Source organism: Malania oleifera, chromosome 5 (assembly GCF_029873635.1).
Source record: "Malania oleifera isolate guangnan ecotype guangnan chromosome 5, ASM2987363v1, whole genome shotgun sequence".
Lineage (NCBI taxonomy): Eukaryota > Viridiplantae > Streptophyta > Magnoliopsida > Santalales > Ximeniaceae > Malania > Malania oleifera.
Window position 1 is genome coordinate 17010561 of NC_080421.1, and position 24622 is coordinate 17035182.

The 24622-nt window shown below is 38.3% G+C and overlaps 1 protein-coding gene across 2 annotated transcripts in view; it reads right to left on the bottom strand.

The window, feature by feature from the left end:
* Nucleotides 1-24229, bottom strand: part of LOC131156544 (probable receptor-like protein kinase At1g49730) — a 57813-nt gene extending 33584 nt beyond the window's left edge. Inside the window, exon 1 of one of the 2 annotated variants that reach the window (XM_058110315.1) lies at nucleotides 24025-24229. In XM_058110315.1, coding sequence (XP_057966298.1) covers nucleotides 24025-24100 — 76 coding nt within the window. In that variant the 5' untranslated portion in view covers nucleotides 24101-24229. Of the gene's footprint in view, nucleotides 1-16751; nucleotides 16797-24024 lie in introns of those variants that run through there. The other variant, XM_058110316.1, reaches the window with a different exon arrangement.
* Between the last annotated feature and the right edge of the window lie 393 nt (nucleotides 24230-24622).

Sequence of the window (24622 nt, forward strand, 5' to 3'; positions counted from 1 at the left end):
ATAGTTAACTAATTTATCTTTGAAATATCAAGGCGCAACCATATTTACTGACTGCACTTGAATAAAATACCATCTAGGAAACAAAACTTAAAAGAATGCAGCAAGAACCAGAAGCCAATCCAATAAAGGAAACTTGCTCTTATACCCAATTTGATGCAGCATGCATGGTCGAAATGGCCAGTAGGATCTATCACATTCGAAATCTAACATAGTAGGATTAGTCCCAAAGATGTTCAGAGGGAAGAGAGAGAACTTAGTTCCAAAGTGAGATCATCTCGTGCAGAAATGCCATGGTGGAGGATATGGAAGCTGCCACTAGATGAATCGTCAACCCACACTTCCAGATCTCAGGAAAATTCTGAGGAGATCAGAAATCATGAGCAAATGGAATGGAAAGTTATGTACTACCTTCTTCATTATCTAAACTGAGATTGATGCTGGCCCAATTGGCACAAGAGAAGGATACAGGAAAATAAGAGAAACAATAGGAAAATAACTAGAAAATTGAGAGAGAGAGAGAGAGAGAGAGAGAGAGAGAGAGAGAGAGAGAGAGAGAGAGAGAGAGAGAGAGAGACTGAGAGAAAGAGAGTAAAAAGCTGAAGACTAAACCCAATTTAGGGCTTAATGCTCAATATTCCAATCTATTTCTCATGGTTACACATCAAGTCTTTACATTTCTCCTAATACTAAATAAGGTAAAATAAGTTGGGACACGAGCAAATCCTTAAACAAGAAAAACATAATTTGGAAAATCATAGAAAATTCTTGATAAAAGAACATAGGTGCACATCCATAAATGCTGGAAATTACATAGTTAAATCCAATTATCCTAAATTATGCCTACGCATATGATAAATGCAAAAATCTCCAAATTCCTTGATCTTGTTCATATCTGATTTCTTGATGTTCCTTATCAAACATATATATATATATATATATATATATATATATAAGTACATGACAGCCCAGGGCACATGCCTAGGAAAATGAATACTGAACAATTATTTTTTTACTTCACTTGAAAAACCTCAGAAATGAACAGTAGCACTAGATACATTAATGAACTTTGTAAATAATAAATTTCAACTTAGGAAATGACACGCTTCACTAGGCCAAAACAATGACACCTTGATAACAGTAATTTAATAAATAGTCAATACTATTGCAATTAACAAGGGAAAGAGTGGACTGATTACTAGAGAATATGCATGAATAAACATATGTAGATCTTCAATGACCAACCAGTAGAAGTTATGAAGTTCCTATTCCCACCTTGACATATATCAATACTAACAGTTTGGTGCTTCTTTCTACTTTAGGAAAAGGCTTCTTTGTCATTTTAACTTGGATGCATACTTCACATTTCTTTGTATAATCATGGTCACGTCGTCATTAAACTACAGTTCTAACAATTTGGTATTTCTTTCTACCTCATGCAAATGCTTCTTTGTCATTTTAACTTGGATGCATATTTCACATTTCTTTTAATCATCATGACTGCATCGCCATTAAACTATGCTTAGCCATAAACTCAACGATCTATAATTTACATGTTGTTAACACCAGGCTCGGGTGGCCTGTTTTTGTTGCCAACGTATTTGGTGACTATTTGAAAAACAAGTAGAACAACCACACTATTAGTTCTTCAACTTACCAATTTATTTTAGAAACGGAGTCATTACTTTATTTTTATTTTGAAAAGGTGAAATAAAGGCAACCGTACTTATCTTGTGTGAGTCTCCCATTTTGAGGTTTACTTTTTTAAGGAAAAGATCGAAAAAAATGGAAAATACCAAGCTGCAGCTGTGGCCGGTCAACCACCTATGGAAGTCTGTCGACCGCCTATTGTAACTTTCCCCTTCTTTGCTTGTTTTTTGAAGAAAACTTTTGGACTATTAACCTCTTTCGAAAACACTTTTGTAAAGTCTACACAAAGGATTTAACATCTTGAAAACTCCACTATTTTATGTCCTTTTAAAATGCACACAATCATGTAATAAAAGGAAAAAAATGAAGAAAAGAAATAAGAAAAAGAAGGAATCTTTTAGTTTTTTTTTTTTTGTTGTTGATATGGCTGAGTCTACAAGCGTAGAGTTGCTTACATATCCTCCATAGAGGAATCAAGCCATATGTAGTTCATCAAAACATTTTCAAAATAACTTTTAGAAAACATTTTGATGGAATCTTTGAAATCACTTGAAAACACTTGAAAACCCTTGTTTTTTTTATTAAAAAATCTATGTTTTTGTTTGAAAACCCAGACTCATCAACAATTTTTTTTGTAAAAGTAGAGATTTAAAACCAAGTTTAAGTTTGAAAAAAACATTTTTCCACCCTCAAGCCACGTCATAGGTGATTATTTTGAAAAATGGTATTTACTTGCTTAAACTCGAAAAAGTGTGGATTTTTGGTGCGAGAACCACATGCCTGCCTTGAAATCTTGTTTTTATAAACCTTGAAAATTTTGGAGGATACCCAAAAGCCACATCGTAAGTATTGACTCCAGTTTTTAAAGTAAAAAATATGCAAACACTTGAAAACCCCTTTGAAATCCTTTAGAAAATAAAATCTTAGTTTTTTATAGGAAAACCATGCAAACCCACATTCTAACTTGACCAATACACTATAGAGAGTGTCTAGACTCAAGAGCAACATGAAAAACCAAAGAAAATCTAGAAAAAATAGCCAAAAACATGGCCCCTGGATATGCCAATCGACCGCCTGCAAAGGCCAATCATCCGTCTTTTGTAGCCCAACAGCCACTTTTTTTGAAAACAAAAGGGCGATCGACCATGCCTGCAGGTCGGTTGACCATCTGCATGCCCATTTTTGCAAAAATGGGCTTTTATACTATTTCAACCAAATATTTTAATGCATTTAATCATTATTACGTTATAACATTTCAAGATAACATGATCCACTCAAGGAAATGTAAATTACATGCATGGAACAAACACCAACATCATATGTAAACATACATGCCTCACATATAAAAAACACAAAACAAACTTAAAAACAATGAAATAAGAAGGTTAGATGACTGACCTTGTGTTACTGCAACTAGGGTAGATCAAGTGGGGATACACTCACAAATGCACACACCCCAAAGAACATTCAAACAAGACCTAGAGAGATGAAATTCTCTACCCAAACCCCAAGTTAAAACTCTTTTCCTTTAACCCCAAAGAATGCACTAAATTTTCCTCTTTTTACCCCCACTTGGATGTGTCCCAAAGGATCTAGTCACAGACCTCTCACAGAATGGAGGAAAACAATATTTGAATTTGAAAAAATTCAATTCCAAACTACCAACTAATAACAACCAACTGCACTAGTCATTGCCTGACACGTAGCAACTTCTAGGACACTTGGCATGCCCAAATCCATTAGTCAATCAAATAAAAACGACTCAAATTTTTGAATTTTTCACTGGCCTATAGGCAGTCAACCGCTATCAGGTGGCGCCAAACCAAAGAAGGAAAAAAGGGGCCAGTTGACCGCCAAAAAGTGATCGGTCGACTGTCCTATACTGCAACCCTTTCCTTCGATTTTCAGCTTAATTTTTTTCATATATTCACTTAGGTCTTGTTATTTTGTTGGGTAAATAATGACTATCGACACATTTTATAAACAACCAAGCCACAAAGATAAAGAAGAATTATCAATATTATCATAAATATTAATACTTAACTAAAACATCCCATCACAAGAATACCTCTTTTCAGTAAATACTCCATTCTCATACTCTCTAATAGCTTTTATTCCCTTCTTGTAAAGTAGATTTGCGGGTATAAGGTTCTACCAATTTTTTGGAATGTGGGAACATTAATGAATATAAGTTTCTTTGTATAAGTAGACTGAAGGTCAACACTTCCGCTTCCAATAACTTTTGCAAAACTATGATATTCCATTAGCACTTCCTGTTCTTCCACAACATCTTGGTATTCTTTGAATCTAAACTTCTTGCAAAGATGGAGAGTAGCACAAAAATAATAGTCAATGCCATATGCAATTGTGTAATCATGCCTATTTGCAGTTAAGAAATCAGTGAACTAGATTGTTAGTTTCCTGTTCAACCATATTTGCTTTGTTTGCAATCTCTTTCTTCTATGTTTTCAAGAATCTGCATTTATGCCCTTTCTTACCACAATGATAGCACATTAAGCTTTTCTACATTTTGTTGTTATAGTTGGAGCTTTTGGATTCTCAATGTTCCCTTTTATTTTCACCCAGTTTTTTACGATTATTATTATTCTCAGCAATATTATTCATTTTACACCCAACAGAACAAAATTTAGGAATTTGCAAACATTTCTGAATTTGACTTATAGTCAAGTCCTCTATGGTATGCAGGAGTTTATTTGAGTAATCATTCCACTAGATAGATTTTGGAAATTATAGGCCCCACTTGCAATGATTCAAGAACATCAACTTTCAAATTCTTATGCTTTGACCATAGAATTTGCAATTCATTCATTGATAAGTAGGAGAAACATTATCAACCATAGCCAATTTCAAAGTATTTCCTGGTTAAATTTTGTTTGCAGCTTGTTTCTTTGTATCATTTGAATTCCAATGAACACCAAATTTCTCTTAGTGAGTTGATTGAGGTATACAGCTCATACTAGTTAGAGTTTTGTTGGGTCTGGTCTACAGCAAGATCATAGCCAAGGCTGATGAAAGTTGGTCAATGCCACCTGTGTGAGAGAGGCCCAGAGATTTCTTCTCTTCGAAGAGGTATGAAGGTTGGGTTGAAATGCTGGTGACATAAAGAGAAGTTAAACAAACCTCAATCACTCAATTTCATCGCAACTTGGGAGGCAAGCAGTTGAGGCCTTCTCCAGTAGGTCTTCAGAAACTATCTGATAGGATCCTGTCCTGGCGGTGGCTTAGATGTGAAGCAAACACAATGAGGCTGTTCGCGATGGAGGATTGGGGTGGTGGAACAACCTGGGGGGAGGGGGTTGGAGGGCAAGGAATAGGCTGATCCAATACCTTACATCCTCAGAGGATACATGATAAATCATAGCAACTCAAACTCAATACATAATATTCAGAGGATACTTAGAGGCATACTATGCTTAGGAATCAAGCAATAAACTAAAGAAACCCAATAAACTAATCTATATGGCCTAGTATGAATAACACTAGAAAATATCACCAACATAATTACAAAAACAACTTTGAAATGGATAATTGACTCCAAATGCCTTCATCTGCTCATTATCAACTAGAAAGCATGCATAGATAGGGGAGGTTAGAGCTTTCTATAGAACAATGACCAAACAACCAAAATGACAGACTAGTCAAAAAAATGAAACTGGAAATAGTAAACTCCGAAAACTAGACAAACATCCAAGGACATCTTAGATATGACTTGGTTAGAAACCCTTGCCATTATAGACACTGAAGAGAACTAACCAAACATGAAATAGCCCCACAAATATATCTAAAAATTATGCTTTCAATAAGCACGAAGTACAAAAATCTTGCCTTAAAAAAATGGAATTGCAGCATGAACAGAACTAGTCTATGAATTGTTGTATGACTATAAGCTGCAGCATGAACAAAATTTAACTTCAAATAATTTGTAGTGTGAATATTGTTAAGAGGTTATTTACATCTTTTAGTATAATTATTAAGTTTGTTAGTATGTTAATTAGTGAGAGTTAGTAAGGGTATTATTGTCATTAGAATGTATTTGATTTGCATAACAAATAGAGGGAGAGACCTATCTTCAAGTTAGGTCATTCATTTAATCAAAATCTCAACATGGTGTCAAAGCGTGATCCAACCTAAACCCTATCATACTCGGCCAGTCGGCCGTCGCCAGAAAACACCTTCCAGTCGCTGCCCTTCTCAGATCCACCTCCACCCTTCATTATTTCACAAAACCAGTGTTTTAAAAGGCTCAACCAAGGCTCGCCCCAAGGCAAGGCATGCTTAAAACGCCTTGAGGCTCAATCTAATATACCAAATTCCAAAAAGGCTAACGCATTACATGCTGAGGCTTACGTATTTTTACAAAAAGCACACCTTTTGCTTCTTCTTAGTTGAGGCTTACGCATTTTGGGTGTGTGATTCTCAAGTTAGAATTGGTTAGAAAATTTTAACTACATGTTTGTACAAAAGGAATGTCATAATATGAGTTTATTTTTAAAATTCTTGAACCTCAACCTTTCGAAAATAACTGGAATTGAATCTTATATCATGAAAATAGTTTGAACTTTGTAATGGTATAGCTTGAAAATAGTTTGAACTTTGTAATGGTATAGCTATCTCTTGTCATGATTTATGTCATGTATTCAAGTTAGCAATTTTTGAATGGCCAACAAGTATTTTGCGAAGTACATCTAGTTTTTCTTTTTTACACTATATTTGTGATTTTCTTAATTTTTTATTTATTTTAAATTTATATAATTTATTTAACAAATTTTTATCTTAAAAAACAAGTTCTCAAAAGGCTTACGCCCCAACGCCTTAAGACTTACGCCTTGCCTTTTGAGGGTTAAAATGCCTCACCTTACGCCTTCGCCTTTTAAAACATTGCACAAAACCAATATAGCCAAAAATAGAACCCTCTGAAGCCTACCCCAACAAAACCCCATTGCTGGCAATTGCCCCACGCACTGCCACACGCTGGCCAACTGCCAGCAGTGCTGACCCCATGCGCCGGCGTGTGAGAGAGTTTCCAGCCACCTTTTTCTGATTTTCTTTTCCTCTGCCATGTTCTGATTCCTTCTCTAGACCATATTATCAAGTTGTTGGGCATGTTTTATGCTCAAAGATCCAACCTTTTTCAACCATGCACTTTTGGTAATACATTAGTTGTTGTTCAGTGTTCATAAAGGCTTCTTTATGAGTTTCTTGGAGCAGTGGCAGTGTTCATAAGTCGAGTTGTGCGGCTGTGGCAATGCTATATCAGTTGTTTGTGAGTATTGGGAGGGAGTCTATGAATCCCATAAACATGTTTCCTTCATTGCTGCTACAAATAACAACTCAAAAGTTGGACGGAAAGAATTATGTTCCATGGTCAAAGGCTGTTCGATTTTATTTAGCAGGATTAGGAAAATCTGACCATTTGCTCCAATCTGATCCTTCTGATGAGAAGAGAAAAAAAGTGCTGATTCAAGAAGATGCCTTGATTGTTTCCCTCTTATGGAATTCAATGGAGCCACAGATTGCACAAATGTGCATGCATCTAGATACGTGCAAGGAGATTTGGGATTATGCCAAACTTCTATACTCCAGTAACATTACATGTATGTATGATTTACACCAAGAGTTCTTTCAATTACAACAAGGAGATAGGAGCATTGCAGATTATTTTGGAGAGATGAAACGTATTCATGAGGAGCTTAACGTCGTGCAACCTATAACCACCAACGTTCATGAGATGCAAAAGCAGAGGGAGTGGATGACAGTTCTTCAGGTTCTAGCGGGCTTGAGACCCAAGTTTGAGGCAATCCAATCCTAGATACTCAGTAGTGCAGAGTTGTCATCATTTGCTAACGTTTATTTTTGTGTCCTTCATGCTTTCTTTAGCACACATTCTTTGAAATCAGAATAATGAATGATTTCTGTATTTCTTGAATTAATTATGTACAATCACAACTCTATAAATAATACCGTTATTTGTGGCTCTTATACTTCTGTTTTGATAAGCAAAGGCAGGAGGAAAAACATGAAGGGGGTAACACAGCAGGATTCGTCGACGAGGAGCCTATGCTCGTCGACGAGGGAACAGCAGAGGTTCGTCAACGAAGGTTCTGAAGCTCGTCGACAAACAATTACCGAGAGCAGGAAACTTTCAAAATTCTGGCATCGTCGACGAGAGCCCTGTATTCGTCGACTAAGGATCTTCTTGGTCTTATAGATGAGGCCCTGTGTTCGTCGACGAGAGGCGCCTGGGCTGCAGCAGTGTTTTTCTGAATTTTGAATTTTTGAACGTTGGGTGGTTGGACAAACTAGGGGAAACCTCCGTGGAACTTCTATATATGTCATCTGGGCATATTTTGAGAGTAGAGATGATCATTAGAGAAGTGTATTGTGTACATTTTGATTTCCTCAGTGAAATTTGTGTGCCATTGCTTCCGTGGACGTAGGCTTTGCCGAACCACGTAAATCTTTGTGTTGATCTTGTTCTAGTTGTGTGTGTGTGTTTTACATTTATTTTTTGTTGTTTATTCTGCTGCGTATCTTCATTATACGATCCATATCACAACAAATTGGTACCAGAGCGAAGTTGTTATGGCATCGGGATCATCTTCTGCAAGATTTGACGTTGTCAAATTTGATGGAACCAGAAACTTCGGTTTATGGCAGAGGAGAGTGAAAGATATTCTAGTGCAACAAGGAATGGCTAAAGCATTGCTTGATACTCAACCGGAAGGAATGGATGAGACAAACATGGGTAGATTCGAAAGCAAAGGCAGCGTTAACAATACGCTTGTGTTTGGCCGACGAAGTTCTTTATCAGGTGATGGAGGAGGATTCTCCAGCGGCTATCTGGCGAAAGTTAGAAAGTCGGTACATGTCTAAATCCCTCAATAACAAACTTTTTCTTAAGTAGCGTTTATATTGGCTTAAGATGGTAGAAGGATCTAGTCTAGATCAACACATCAATGCGTTTAATCAAATCATAAGTGATCTTATGAGAGTTGATGTGAAGTTTGATGAGAATGATAAGGCTTTGATGCTGTTAAATTCTTTGCCCTCAACTCATACCTATGAAAATCTTGTGACCACTCTTACATGGGGAAAAGAAACACTTGATTTGGAAGAAGTAACCAGTGCCTTGTTAAATTTTCTTCAAAGGTTGAAAATATGTGATGAAGGAGAAGGACTTATGGTAAAAGGCATTAATGAGCGAGGCAAAGAAAAGTTTAAAATTGGGTCTAATAAAAAATTCCAAAATCAATCCAAGAAGAAGAAAGAAATCCGGTGTTATAAATGCGGTAAAAAGGGACATGTGAAACCAGAGTGTCCAGATTGGAAGAAGGGAAATGCTAATAAGCATGAGGGGATTTTTAAATCTGTAAATGTTGTTCAAGAAGAGGATTCAGCGGATGGCGATGTTCTATCAATTTTAGCGGAGTCGAATAATCTAACGGACTCTTGGATACATGACTCGGCATGTTCTTATCACATGACTCCAAACAAGGAGTGGTTCAGCACTTACAGGTTAGTAAATTCTGGATCAGTTCTTATTGGTAATGATGCTTCTTGCAAGATCGTTGGCATAGGAAATGTAAAGATAAAGATGTTTAATGGTGCTATAAAAACATTGTATAATGTAAGACATATACCTGAGTTGAGAAAGAGTTTGATATCTCTTGGCACTTTGGACTTGTAATTGTAATGGCTTTAATTACAAGTCCAAAGGTGAAGTCTTGACGGCATGGAAAGGTAATCTGACTGTGATGAAAGGGCGAAAGTTAGATGGGAATATTTACACGTTGCAGGGAACTACCGTTGTAGGTGGAGTTGCAGCCGTGGACATGGTTTTAAATAAAGGTCGCGACCGTTACGTAACGCCGTTACGTAAAGGTTTTTTGGGTTATCGGTACCGTTACACACCGCGAAATCGGTGGGAAGAAAAATCGCGGCCGTAGCGGCCGTTACGGACCGCGACCGTTACGTAAAAGCCGCTACAGCCGTTACGTAACCACTACAGGACTGTTACACCAAAAAAATATTTTATTTTTTACTTTTTCTTCTCACTTTTTCTCTCTCTTTCATATATCATTCTCAATATACCAAGTGGCAAGAGGGGGAAAAGATTATAATGAGGATGACAATGATACAAAATTTACTATTTCATTAAATACTCACAATAGATGCATTAATTAACAATTTCAAAATACTAACTAGTTAGGAAATTTTTTTTTTTTTAATAATATTAGTAATGTGATATTTATGTTCTTTATTTTTCAACTTCAACCTTCTTTCTTTTCTAGCTATTTTATATTTATATTATTCGTATGTCTTATGTGTCTAATAGATTAATGGAGTGTATAATGTATCTTATTTTATTAATTCATTTAGCACACATAAGAATTTATCACAGATAATAACAATGAGAAGTATAAATATGCGCACACACGTAATTTTCTATCAATGATGGTTTAAAACAAATGTAAACTTGTTGCCCTTACCAAATAACTTAGTTACTTGAACTAAAGGGTCCAAAATACACTAAAACCCTTTCTAAGAATGGCTAAAAGCTTAAAACATGCAAGTACACTAATATGCACAAGGTTGTGTGTGCTTCAAAAAAATTCACGGCCTTTACACCCACTTCCCGTTATGTAACATCCGCTACTCCTGCTTCCCGTTACCGTTACGTTACGCTACCCGCTACCGCGATTTAAAACCATGGCCGTGGATGCTAAATCAGATGAGACAATCTTGTGGCATATGCGTCTTGGGCATATGGGAGAACATGGCATGAAAGAACTACACAAGAGAAAATTGTTGAAAGGTTTAAAATCATGTCAGTTGGAATTCTGCAGAGTTTGTATTCTTGGAAAACAAAACAAGGCAAAATTCAGTTCAGCTACTCACAAGACAAAAGGAATTCTTGACTATGTACATTCAGATGTTTGGGGCCTAGTTAGAGTTGCATCAAAGGGTGGACATGTGTACTATGTAAGTTTCATTGATGATTACTCACAGAAGGTTTGGGTTTACTTCATGCGTCACAAATCTAGTACGTTTGCCAAGTTTAAGATTTGGAAGGCTGAAGTGGAAAACTTGACAGGGAAGAGAATCAAATATTTAAGGTCAGATAATGGGACCGAGTACGCTAATTCTCGGTTTATGGAGTTTTGTGCGGAGCAGGATATCAAGAGACATTTTACAGTTCGCCGGACACCTCAGCAAAATGGTGTGGCAGAACGGATGAACCAGACTCTTGCTAATAGGGCTCGGTGTCTCAGATTGAATGTAAGGCTACCGAAGAACTTCTGGGCCGAGGCAGTTAGTATGGCTTGTTTTCTGGTTAACCAATCACCAAGGGCATCACTAGCGGGTAAAGTGGCGGAAGAGGTTTGGACGAGAAATGCAGTAAACTACTCCGAATTGAAGGTATTCGGGTGTCCAACCTATGTCCACATGTCTAGTGAGGAGAGGTCTAAGCTTGACCCGAAGTCTCGTTGTTGCATCTTCTTGGGATATCCAGAGGGTGTGAAGGGGTATAAGCTGTGGGACCCAGTAACAAACAAGGTGGTGATCAGTAGAGATGTAATTTTTTATGAAAAGGTTATAGTGAAGCGTACTCAAGAGTTTGATGAATAGAAACAGGAGCCAGAAAGCCGGGACAGTGATGAACATGTTATGCAGGTGGAGTTGGAAGCTCAAGGCAACGAAAATGATCATGGTCCCGTAGTTGCAGGGAGCTCTAGCTCGGGAAACCAGCAAGTTGACGATATTCCTATATGGAGATCCGGACGCACTATCAGGCCTCCATCAAGGTATGGTTTTGATGAGTTAGTTTCTTATGCTTTCCTTACTTGTTGTAACGATCTAACTTCTTTTCAAGAGGCAGGGCATAGCCAAGAGAAAGATAGGTGGATGAGAGCGATGATTGAGGAGATGGAATCATTACATAAGAACCTAACTTCGGATTTAGTGGAACTTCCAAATGGGAAGAGACCGATAGGCTACAAATGGGTGTATAGGAAGGAGGCAATTTCAGAAAAGGAATGAGAGAAATTCAAGGCACGGTTGGTAGCAAAAGGATACTCACAAAAGAAGGGGATAGATTATGATGAAATCTTTTCTCTAGTGGTCCAAAATACTTCTATCAGAGTTGTGTTGGGGTTGGTAGCTTATTACGATATTCATTTGGAACAAATGGATGTGAAGACGGCGTTTCTTCACGGTGACTTGGAGGAACAAATCTACATGGTACAACCGGAGGGATTCATTGAACCAAGAAAAAAAAAATTTGTTTGCAGATTGAAGAAATCTCTTTATGGGCTGAAACAGTCTCCAAGGCAATGGTATAAACAGTTTGATTTGTACATGATGAAGATTGACTACAAACGGTGTAAGTATGATTGCTACGTTTATGTGAATAAACTTGAGGATGGTTCTCTTGTTTTCTTGTTATTGTAAGTCGATGACATGTTGATAGCTGCAAGAGATTTAACTGAGGTGAATCAGTTAAAGAATCTGTTGCATAAGGAATTTGACATGAAGGATCTTGGTTCAGCCAAGAAAATACTTGGGATGGAGATTCACCGAGACAGGACTGCCAATAAGATTATGGTTATCTCAGGGCGGTTATGTGCAGAAGGTGTTGGAGAGATTTAGCATGACTGTTGCAAGTTCGGATGAGGAAATCCGGGACATGTCAAAGGTCCCCTATACTAGTGTTGTGGGGAGTTTAATGTATGCCATGGTATGTACGAGGCCAGATTTGACCCATGCGGTAAGCGTGGTGAGCAAGTTCCTCTCTAATACAGGAAGGCAACATTGGGAAGTTGTCAAATGGATACTTAGATACTTGCGAGGTACATCAGGATATGGCATCATGTTCGGCAAGCAACAAGGTTGTCCTTCAATTATAGGGTTAGTTGATGTAGATTATGCTGGAGATATGGATGACAAAAGGTCTACAATGGGATATGTGTTTACCCTTGTAGGAGGACCGGTATGTTGGATATCCATGGTACAGTCTCTAGTTGCATTGTCCGCGACTGAGGCGGAGTATATGGCAGTTGCCGAAGCTGCAAAGAAAGCCTTATGGCTTACTGGTTTAGTCAAAGAGCTGGGGTTACAGCAAGATAGTGTGGTGCTGCATTGTGATAGTCAGAGTGTCATTTACTTGGCGAAGAATCAAGTATACCATGCTAGGACCAAGCACATCGATGTGAGGTTCCACAGGGTTCGGGAATTGATTGCTTCGGGTGAGCTTGTGTTGGAGAAAGTTCACACATCTGATAATGCGGCAGATATTCTGACCAAATTAGTTACTTCAGAGAAGTTCAAGCATTGCTTGGACTTACTCCATGTCTCTAAGTGATAGAAGGGAGATATACCCAACCAAACATTTTTAAAGTTCAAAGTGAAGCAATTCATGTTTTTTAGATTCTCCTAAGGGGCGTATAATCGCCAAGGTGGAGATTGTTATTTGTGGCTCTTATACTTCTGTTTTGATAAGCAAAGAAGGAAGGAGGAAAAACATGAAGAGGGCAGCACAGCAGGATTCGTCGACGAGGAGCCTATGCTTGTCGACGAGGGAACAGCAAAGGTTCGTCAACGAAGGTTTTGAAGCTCGTCGACGAACAATTATCGAGAGCAGGAAACTTTTAGATTTATGGCATCGTCGACGAGAGCCTTGTATTCGTCGACTAAGGATCTTCTTGGTCTCATCAACAAGGTCCTGTGTTCGTTGACGAGAGGCGCCTGGGCTGTGGCTGTTTTTTTCTAAATTTTGAATTTTTGAAAGTTAGGTGGTTGGGCAAACGGGGGGAAACCTCCGTGGAACTTCTATATATGTCATTTGGGCATATTTTGAGAGTAGAGATGATCATTAGAGAAGTGTATTGTGTACATTTTGATTTCCTTAGTAAAATTTGTGTGTCATTGCTTCCGTGGATGTAGGCTTTGCCGAACCACATAAATCTTTGTGTTGATCTTGTTTTGGTTGTGTGTGTGTTATTTACATTTACTTCTTGTTGTTTATTCCGCTACATATCTTCATTATACAATTCATATCACAACAAATACAAACCATATATCAACAAGGAAAGAATTGCCTAAAATAGGAGCATGAAATCTGCCCAAGTATTAGGCTAGAAATCCCTATACAATCTATAGTATCATTGACCCATTATTCTCGGGATTTCTACACTCCCCCTCAAGTTGGATCATAAATGTTGACCATATCCAACTTGTATGTGAAATCATCAAAACTTTGTCGAGGTAGTCCTTTGGTGAAGATGTCAGCTATTTGTTCTTTGGTAAGAACATAAGTCATGCAAATGGTTCCTTCTTCAACCTTTTCCTTGATAAAGTATCTATCCACTTCTACATGTTTGGCCTTGTCGTGCTAGACTGGATTGAGAGAGATGTTAATGGCTGTTTTGTTATCACAATTGAGTTTGATAGGGAACTTTACCGTGACATGCAACTCCTCCAAGAGTTTCCATAACCACAGTCTTTTACATATCCCTTTGGCCACTACTCTAAACTCTGCTTCAGCACTACTTCTAGCCACAATATTCTGTTTTTTGCTTCTCCAAGTCACCAAGTTTCCCTATACAAAGGTGCAGTACCCGGAAGTGGACCTTCTATCTTCTGCTGATCCTGCTCAATCAGCATCTGTGAAGACTTCAATTTCTTTGCTTTCACATTTTTTGAAGAATAGTCCTTTGCCCTTGGTGAATGCATCTGTTGACTCACCACACTTATTGTAAATGCGATGTCGCGTCTAGTGTGTGATAAGTAAATTAGTTTGCCAACTAATCTCTGATACCTTTCTCGTTCGACAAGTTTTCTGATGTCTTCTCTTCTTTTTCCTGCTTCAATGGGGGTATCGCTTGGTTTGCACCCAAGCATGCCGGTTTCAGTTAGGAGGTCTAGGACATACTTCCTCTGAGAGACACCGATTCCCTTCTTTGATCTAGCAACTTCCATCCCCAAAAAATACCGCATGTGTCCCAAATCTTTTACCTCAAACTTAGTGGCCAAGACTTTCTTCAACCTATCCATCTCTGCTATGTTGTCTCCAGTTAGGATGATGTCATCGACATATATAGTTAGAATTGTATTCTTCCCATCTTTAGACTGCCGGAAGCACATAGTATGGTCTGATTGTCTTTGTCGATATCCTTGGCTCCTAATCACCTTTGTAAATCTATTAAACCAGGCTCTTGGAGACTGTTTGAGTCCATACAGGGACTCTTTGAGTTTGCATACTCTGTTTTTTTCACCCCTTTTACAAAAGTCTAGTGGTATTGTCATGAAGACTTCTTCTTCTAGTTCGCCATTCAAAAAAGCATTCTTGATGTCAAGTTGCTGGAGTGGCCAATCCAAGTTGGCTGCCAAGGCTACGAGAACTCGGACAGTAATCAGTTTTGCCACGGGTGCAAAAGTCTCTGTGTAGTCAATGTCATAGGTTTGAGTAAACCCTTTTGCAACAAGGCGGGCTTTGTACTGTTCCACTGTCCCATCAGCTTTGTATTTCACAGTAAACACCCATTTGCAGCCCACTAGTTTCTACCCTCTTGGTAGATTCATCACATCCCACGTCCATTTTTTTCCAAGGCCCGCATTTCCTCCATAACTACCTCTCTCCATTCAAGGATCTCAAAGGCTTCCTAAATATTCTTTGGAATTTTTATCCTGTCAAGTTAAAGGTAAAAGCACAACACCCTATAGACAAAGTATTGTAAGACATGAATTTGGAAATGGGATGGAGAGTACATGACCGAGTTTGTTTCTTGAGAGCAATGGGTAAATTGAGATCAACTTGTGCAGGTTTATCAAAGGAGGACTCAAGATTACTTGAAAACATTACTTGATCAGGAGTGGATGAAGACTAATGGTTGCTTGGATCTATCACCGGTTCCAACTCTTTTGGTGCCTCAGGTATGAGATTCTCTATGTCCTTTAATTTTGGCTTTCTTGAGTAGACAAGCATCTCCTTGTCATATTGTTTTCCTGCACCTCCCTCTGAATTCAAGTTTTCTTCTGTATTTGGCATATTAGAAGCACTTTTCAAGACAAGCTCAGTGTTTGGGACATGCTCAGGTTCAGTAATAAAGGTATTGAAGTCCAAAACTTGAGCTTCTTTACTACTCAAAGTCTCCCCCGGAAGCGAGGGCGTTTGGAAGTGAGGAGTAGTTTCAAAGAAAGTAACATCAAGACTAAAAAATACCCTTTTTGTTGCAGGATGGATAAGAGAATAGCCAAGAAAGACACTTGAGGGCGCATGGATCTAGTTTATGTCAATGATGTATATGGACAAAAGCAGTACAACCAAACACTTTGAGAGAGAGATTTGAGCTGAGACGAGAGTTTGGAAAAAATGCCTGGAATTTTTGAAGAGATGAGGCAAAAGAGAGAACTCGACTAGGCATTCTATTAATGAGATATGTAACTGTGAGAATGGCATCACCCCAAAACATTTTTGGCATATTGGTAGTAAACAGCAATGCAAGAGCTACTTCAAGGATATGTCTGTTTTTTTGTTCGGCAACCCCATTTTGTTGGGGGGTGTCAACACAGGAACTTTGATGAATTATTCCATATTCTTGGAGATAATTTCCCAAAATACAATTAAAATACTCTGTGCCATTATCTGGACGCATAATTTGAGTTTTCGTGTGAAATTGTGTTTGAATCATGGAATGAAAATTGATAAACACAGAACGCACTTCAGTTTTGTCTTTCAACAAGTATACCCAACAAATACGAGTGTGGTCATCAATAAAAGTAACAAACCATTTTGTGTGGGTACGATTGAGAGTGTTAGACAGGCCCCATACATCACTGTGAATCATAGTAAACGTTGAGGTAGGTTTGTATTTGGACTTTAGGAAAGAAGTACGTTGGTGTTTTACAATTTCACAAATCTCACATTGAAAATCAAATGATGTTTTATTCGAACAAATGGAAGGAAATAACTGTCTCAAATTCTGGAAATTGGGATGACCCATTCTAAAATGCCATAACAAAATATCAGTATCCTTAGGAACAGATGTAGAATCACATATAGCAATTTGACGTTGTTCACTCACATTAGCCTCCTCAAAGTAGTAAAGTCCCTCACACTCCTTAGCACTGTCAATCGTCTTCCCCGATGATAGGTCCTGAAAAACACAATAAGAAGGAAGAAATTTAGCAGAACAATTGGAATTCTTAGTTAACTGGCTAACAGATAGTAAGTAGCAGGATAAATTAGGAACATGAAGAACAGACTCCAATGTGATGGAGTCAGAGAGTCGGATATTCCCTTTGCCTGCAACAGACGAGAGTGATCCATCTGCAATTTTAACTTTCAAATTTCCAACACAAGGTGAATATGATGAGAAAAGATGATAGGCATTGGTCATGTGGTCAGAGGCACCAGAATCAATAATCCAAGGAGTTTTGGATCTAGAGGTTATACTCAAGGCTTGCAAAAAATTACCTCTTTGGGCTAAAGAACCCGAAGAAATATTTGTGGAAGACTGACCCAAAGTCTGAAAGGAAGAGAACATATTGTAGAGTTGTTCCAACTGCTCAGAGTTAAATGCACCGCTTGAATTGGAACTATTACTACTTTTCTCCCCTTGAGGTCTCTCGGCTTGATTATCAACCGTGGCTTGGTAGCCCCGATTTTTGTTACCTTGCCGTGGCTTCCAATCAGTTGGTTTCCTGTGTTCTCCCAACACGTCTCCTTAGTGTGGCCAGTTTTTCAACAGTGTTCACACCAGAGGCGCCCCTTCTGTTGTCTTGAACTAGATCCTGGAAGAGTCCCTTGAGACACCAAGGCAGACATTTCTAGTCCAGTATGGTCAATAGAGACTGTCTCCTTCGGCATCACCTTATGCCTACTTTCTTCTCCTCTCACTTCTGAGAAAACTTCGCGCGTTGATAGAAAGGGACAACGACCCAAAATTCTTCCACGAACATCATCAAGGACCCAATTTAAACCAACAAGAAACTCAAACACCCGTTCATTTTCGAGGCGTTTTTTATATCGGACACTATCTCCCAAGCATTCCCACTCTTCTTCAAAACTTAGATCGAGTTCCTACCAAAGAGCAGTCATCTCTATATAGTAATCCGTAACATCCCTTTCTCCCTGCTTCATCTGCCATAGTCGTGTCTTAAGCTCAAAGATTGGGGAGGAGTTCTCGACATTGGAGTAGGTCTCTCAGAAGGCATCCCAGACTTCCTTCGCTGATGGCAGGAAGAGATAAGTCCTCCCGATCAACGGCTTCATGGAGTTCACCAGCCACGTCATGACCATGGAATTCTTCGATTTCCATTTCTGAAGGGCAGAAGCTTCGGTTGGGTCAGGTCTCCTTGTCTCGCCGGTAAGAAATCCCAACTTTCCCTTGCCATCGATCACAAGTTTGATCGATTGTGCCCATTCTCGGAATTCTTGCCATTCATCTTCTCCACCGTGAGCTGGAAGGACGAGTTGTCGAGTCCTGTAGAGCCCATGGTGGAGATAGCTTCGTTCTGACCCTCATAAGATTCAGAGGTCATCAAACCTCTGCTTTGGCCGGCAGTTTTCGCCATTGATAGCTAGGTTTAATCTCCTAGCTCTGATACCATGAAATCAGAATGAATGATTTCTATATTTCTTGAATAAATTCTGCACAATCACAACTCTCTATAAATAATACAAACCATATATCCACAAGGAAAGAATTGCCTAAAATAGGAGCATGAAATCTGCCCAAGTATTAGGCTAGAAATCCCTATACAATCTCTAGTATCATTGACCCATTATTCTTGAGATTCCTAATAATTCTCGGGATTTCTACATTCTTCTACTCTTGCATCTCGCTCTAAGAGGAGATCCTTTGCCACACGAGGTTATTCTAGTTCTCTACCAAACAATTGCAAAAGTTATCGAAGCGATTCAAGGAGTCGTGGTGGCAGAGAAGGAAGAGGTAGAGGCACTCCTCACAAGTGCACTCATTGTGAAAGAGGTAATCATACTATTTAGTAGTGTTGGAATCTCTATGGTAGACCTTCACATGTTGCCAATGCAGCCACCACTAACCTCACACCTTTGGGACCAGCCAATGTAGCCACCACTGACTCCACACCTTTGGGATTGAGTGGGGGCAACATACTATATCCATGTCGGAAGAGAATTCCAAGTTCCAGTAGTATCAAGCCTCACAACAAGCTTCTCTTCCTATTGCATCTCTTGCCCAAATAGGTAATCCCATAGTATGCCTGTCACCCAATACTTCTCATCCTAGTCATTGGGTGATAGACTCAAATGCCATTGATCATATCACAGGTATACCTAATTTCTTCCCTACTCTTCAATATCCTACAAATTTACCTTATGTTACTCTTGCTGATGGATCCATCACTGCCATCAAAGGAATTGGGACTGTAAATCCCACTTCTTCTATATCTCTTCCTTTGGTTTTGTATATTCCCAAGTTTCCTTTCAATCTTATGCCTATTAGCTACATTACTAAATCCATGAATTGTTTAGTAACATTCTTCCCTGATTCTGTGGTTATTTAGGATTTGAAGACGAGTAAGACGATTGGCAAGGGCGTGAACCTGGTGGACTTTATCACTTTGAGCTGCTATCTTCTTCTACTGCCTGCACTGTTGTTGCCACACCTCTCCAAATTCATTGTCGCCTTGGTCATCCTTCACTGAAAAAATTGAAACGTCTTGTTCTTGATTTGAGTTTTGTGTCTAGTCTTGATTGTGAGTCTTGTCAGTTGGGAAAGCACCATCATGTCCCTTTTGCTTCCCAAGTCAATAAACGTGTTGCAAGTCGTTTCATGTTTAGTCTCTTCTGATATTTCGGGTCCTAGTAGAGTTGTGTCCAAATTGGGTTTCTAATACTTTGTAACTTTGGTGGATGACTATTCAAGAATGACTTGACTATATTTAATAAAAGATTGTTCCGAGATATTTCATATATTTTGTTCCTTTTGTTATGAAATAAAGACTCAATTTGATTTGCTAGTTCGAATACTTCAAAGTAATAATGCTAAAGAGTGTTTCCGTTTACAATTCACTACTTACATGACTTAGTTTGGTATTGTCCATCAATCATCATATGCCCACACTCCTCAACAAAATGGGGTTGCAGAGAGGAAAAATAGACATATCCTTTAAATCACTCCCACCTTACTTTATCAAATGCATGTACCTAAAGTGTTTTGGAGTGATGTTGTACTTATCGCTTGTTATCTTATCAATAGGATGTCATCCTATGTTATTACTAGTAAAATTCCCTACTCCATTCTCTTTCCTAATTCACCTTTATTTTCTCTCCCTCCTCATATATTCGAATGTGTGTCCTTTGTTCATCAACTAACTCTTGGGGTGGATAAGTTGGATCCTTGTGCTATAAAATGTCTCTTTCTAGACCACTCATATACTCAAAAGGGATATCAATGTAATAATCCTGCACTGCATCGCTTTTTCGTTCTATAAATGTTACCTTCTTTGAGTCTACACCTTACTACACCCAATCCCTGAGTGCTTCTAAGCTCAATGAGTCTTTTCCTTTGCCTAATCTTCCATATTCTAGTTTATTGTCCTTGCCTAATCAACCATCTAAGTCTCCATTTAGTTCGATACCTTCTCATCATCTTGATCGTCCTAATTTGAAGATGTATTCATGATAGCGGCTCCAAGGAAGAGAGTTCACTCTAGCTTCCACTACTGCGTCTTTGGTTTCCTTGTCTGCTGATCACATTTCCCATAATGTTGATCCTCTCATTGTTCTTCAGAAAGGTAAACACGCACGTACCTAACATCCCAATTCTAGCTATGTTTGTTATGACTTCTTATCACCCTCCTATTATTGTTTTGTTACTGTTGTATCATCTACTACCCTTCTTAAATCTGTTTCAGAAGAATTAGCCCACTCTGGGTGGAGGAATGCTATGGTAGAAGAGATCAATGCTTTATAGGACAATGGGTCTTGGGTTTTGGTATCTCTTCCTTCTGACAAGTTTGTGGTTGGTTGTCGCTGGGTATACACTATGAAAGTTGACCCTGATGGTTTTGTGGCTCGTCTGAAGGTCCATCTTGTTGCTAAGGGGTATACTTAAGTGTATGGTTTAGATTATTCTGACACTTTTTCTTTGGTTGCCAAACTTACATCGGTACGTTTGTTCATCTCCTTGACTATCACTTGTCAATGGCCTTTCCATTAGTCAGATGTGAAGAATGCATTTTTGCATGGTGATCTTAAGGAGGAAGTCTATATGGAGCATCCACCTGGGTTTGTTGCTCATGGGGAATCGGGCTTAGTGTCAGCTCAAGAAGGCACTATATGATTTAAAGCAGTCTCCTAGAGCATCGTTTGGTTGTTTCAGTGATGTAGTACTTGAATTTAGTCTTTGACGGTGTGCAGCGGATCATTCTGTGTTTTATCGTCATACTTCATTGGGTAGGATCCTTCTTATTGTGTATGTGGATAATATGGTTATTATAGGTGATGATGATAAAGGTATTCAAAGTCTCAAATTTTTTCTACAAACTAAGTTTCAAACCAAAGATTTAGGACAATTGAAATACTTCTTGGGTATGGAAGCATCTAGATCTCGTATAAGAATTGTTCTGTCATAAAGGAAGTATGTTATTGATCTGTTATATGAAAAAAGATTGTTGGGACTTGGGATCCAAATCGGTTGACACACCCATGGATCTAACAGCAAGTCAGTATCAAATATGGGCGATTTGTTGCCTAATCCTAGACGATATCGGAGACTTGTTGGAAAGTTGAATTATCTTACAATCACTAGGTGGGACATATCTTTTGCAACAAGTGTTATGAGTTAATTTCTAGATTCTTCAAGGACAAGTCATTAGGACGCAGTAATTCACATCTTGAGATATCTCAAAGGTGCATCTGGGATAGGTCTTTTATATCGTGGTCAAGATCACACTTATATGCATGGATATATAGATGCAGATCAGGTTGGGTCACCTTTTGACCAAAGATCCACAACCGGGTACTATATCTTGCTTGGTGGTAATTTGGTTTATCAGAAGAGTAAGAAACAAACTATGGTGGGCAGGTCAAGTGCTGAATTAGAATATAGAACTATGGCTCCCACTATCAGTGAACTTTTCTGGTTGAAGAACATGTTAGATGAATTAGGTTTTTCACATTCTCAGCCTATGAAGTTGATGTGTGATGCTCTTCATATTTCCTCTAACCCGGTCTTTCATGAACGGATGAAACACATTGAAGTTGATTGCCATTTTGTTCAAGAGAGACTTGTGCAGAAGCTCATTACTACCTCTTTGTGTGAAGTCTGATATGCAGCTTGCTGATTTGTTTACCAAAGCTTTAGGGGGGGTGCTCATGTTAAATTTATTTGTAACAAGCAAGGAGCATATGATATTTATGCTCCAGCTTGAGGGGGGGTGTTAGATGTTTTGTCTTCTAGTGTTATAATTAAGTTTGGTAATATGTTAATTAGTGATAGTTAGTAAGGGTATTATTATCATTAGAATGTGTTTGATTTGTATTATAAATAGAGGGAGAGACCTATCTTCAAGTCAGGTTATTCATTCAATCAGAATCTCAACAAATATGAATTGCACAAACATGCAGTTATAGTTGACAAAATGCTGCAGCGCGCACTAGAACCAGCTAAATACAATAGCAACAGCAGCACTGATAATTGTCGTAGCAGCACAAGCAAAACAAAAACCACATTGAGAATTCCTCTAGAATGCAAGAGTTGCTCCCTCCACAAATGGTGTCTACAGACCACCACATGTGGTATTTGATCAATAAGATAAGCCCAAACCTATTACTCCTCTTTATACTCCCTCATTCTCACTCCCACCCCTACCTTAACCAGTTTATACCTCGTTGCATGTCCCTTTCCAGCTAAGAACTGTTTAAACCAGTCCATTAAATACTTAATTTTCCCTACATCTTTCATCCACAGTTTCCCAAACACCGTGATACTTATTCCCAACTCCACCCATTACCCCAACTCCCATATCCCTCTGCTATGTACCTTTGACCCCTTGCTCTATTACATGCAGGGACATTTAATTGCGCCCCAACTTTGTGTTCTATCTAGTAATAAGGAAGCAAAGGTGAAAGAAAGGTGAAGGAAATGTGAAAGTGAGGTAACAATTTCTAGAATTGGGATTTTGAGCACAAGAGAGCCTCATTTTATTAGGAAAAGCAAAAGGAAGTGGAATTCTGTGATAATCTTAAACAGATGAGTAATAATATCAAATATGAATTAGTATAGGTCCATGCAAAGCAGCAATAGATTTTGATCTAAATGCAGCCTTTACTCAAAAGCAGCATTTTTCCAAAATCTAAAGAACCAGCTTCTCCAAAGGTCCGTTTTCACTTTCCACTTAGCATAATGTAATTCTAGCATAGTGTTTAGGAGCAATCAAACGCAATTTTAGATTGTGTTTTAGTCTAGTCATGCATTTGTAAGATTTAGATGCAATGCCAAACAGGCACTATGGAAATAACCTTCTGGAACCAAACATACAAGCCCAAATCAAGCCACACGCACACTCACAGATCACACACAACTAATTAGAAGAAACATGACAGCTTCCAATCTGCATTTTTTGGGTTATTATATTTCCAAAAAAGAAAATTCTACATCATTCACATCTTTCTAACATTCAAAAGGTAAATATTCAAAAGAAGGGTACATGAGTAATTTAATAAATATTTCACTAAAAAAACTAGCATTTAACCACTTAAAACAAACCAATTACATTTGTAACCGCTTAAAACTACTCCTAATTACAGAATTTCTTAGAATTCTTTAAAATTTTGAGATTAAAAAATGTATAATAATTGCACACACAGAGTACCGCTAGTACATACAGAAAGAACATCCTCCAATGCATCAACCGAAAATCAAGTATATGATCAAAGCCCACGAGATCCCAAATGCAAAGCCATCATTTTCACCAGCATTCATAACACAAACTAGTATTTGAAAAAGGAGTTTAAGCTAGAATGCAAAAGCTATCAGATTATTTGAACAATGCACTGCATTCTATGCATATAACTAAGCTAAACAGTACCCACTTCCAGATTCAACTTCTAACACCAAACAAGAAGTCTTAAACCCCACCCCCTAACACTCCCCCCCCCCCCCCCACCCAACCCCCCAAAACCACAAAAGCATTCACATTTTGCATGCCAATGTAAATGAAAGCACAAGTAAGCCACAAAAGTCAAAGTCCCCCAATCAAACCCATCTCTAGAATAACCATTTGCACGCAAAAATCATTCCAACAGAGCCCCCAAAACAAGCTAGAAGTGAAAATCTAAAGGGAATGAAAATAGAAACAAGACCCAACCTGCCATTATTAGCGGGAGCTGCATTCCAAGAACAACCAGCGAAAGCAGCAGGGCGACATGGCCGTACACCACCATAGCAGTGAGAGAGAGAGAATTTTAGCACATTTGGGAAGGCCGCATATGATTGCTGAGTAAGAGCGAGGGAGTGACATGGAGCTGTCCCTAGAACCTAAAAACCTCCTTTGAATTCCTTCAATTTGATTAATTGCACCTGACAGGGGAAATTGGGGCCCAGTTTTTTTCCCCCATTTATCCTCTTTTTTTTTTAAATATATATTAAATAATACCTTTTTTAAGAAAATAATTCCTAAAATGATTCTTACGCAATCTCGCAACTTCAAATAGCGAGATTTGCCGCGTGTCATTTCGGTAATTATTTTTCTAAAAAAGAAATTTTTTAATATATTTTTTTTAAAAATAATAAATCAAAAAAAAAACTCCTACTCACTCATCATCTCCTCTCTGTCATGTTCAACAAAGATTTTTGTTATTTTATGACAGCGATGAATCTTATAACAATAATAAATAAATAATAAAATCTCCTACGTAATTTTTTTTTATCTATTGATTTACTTTTGTTTTCGTTGTCTTGTTCCA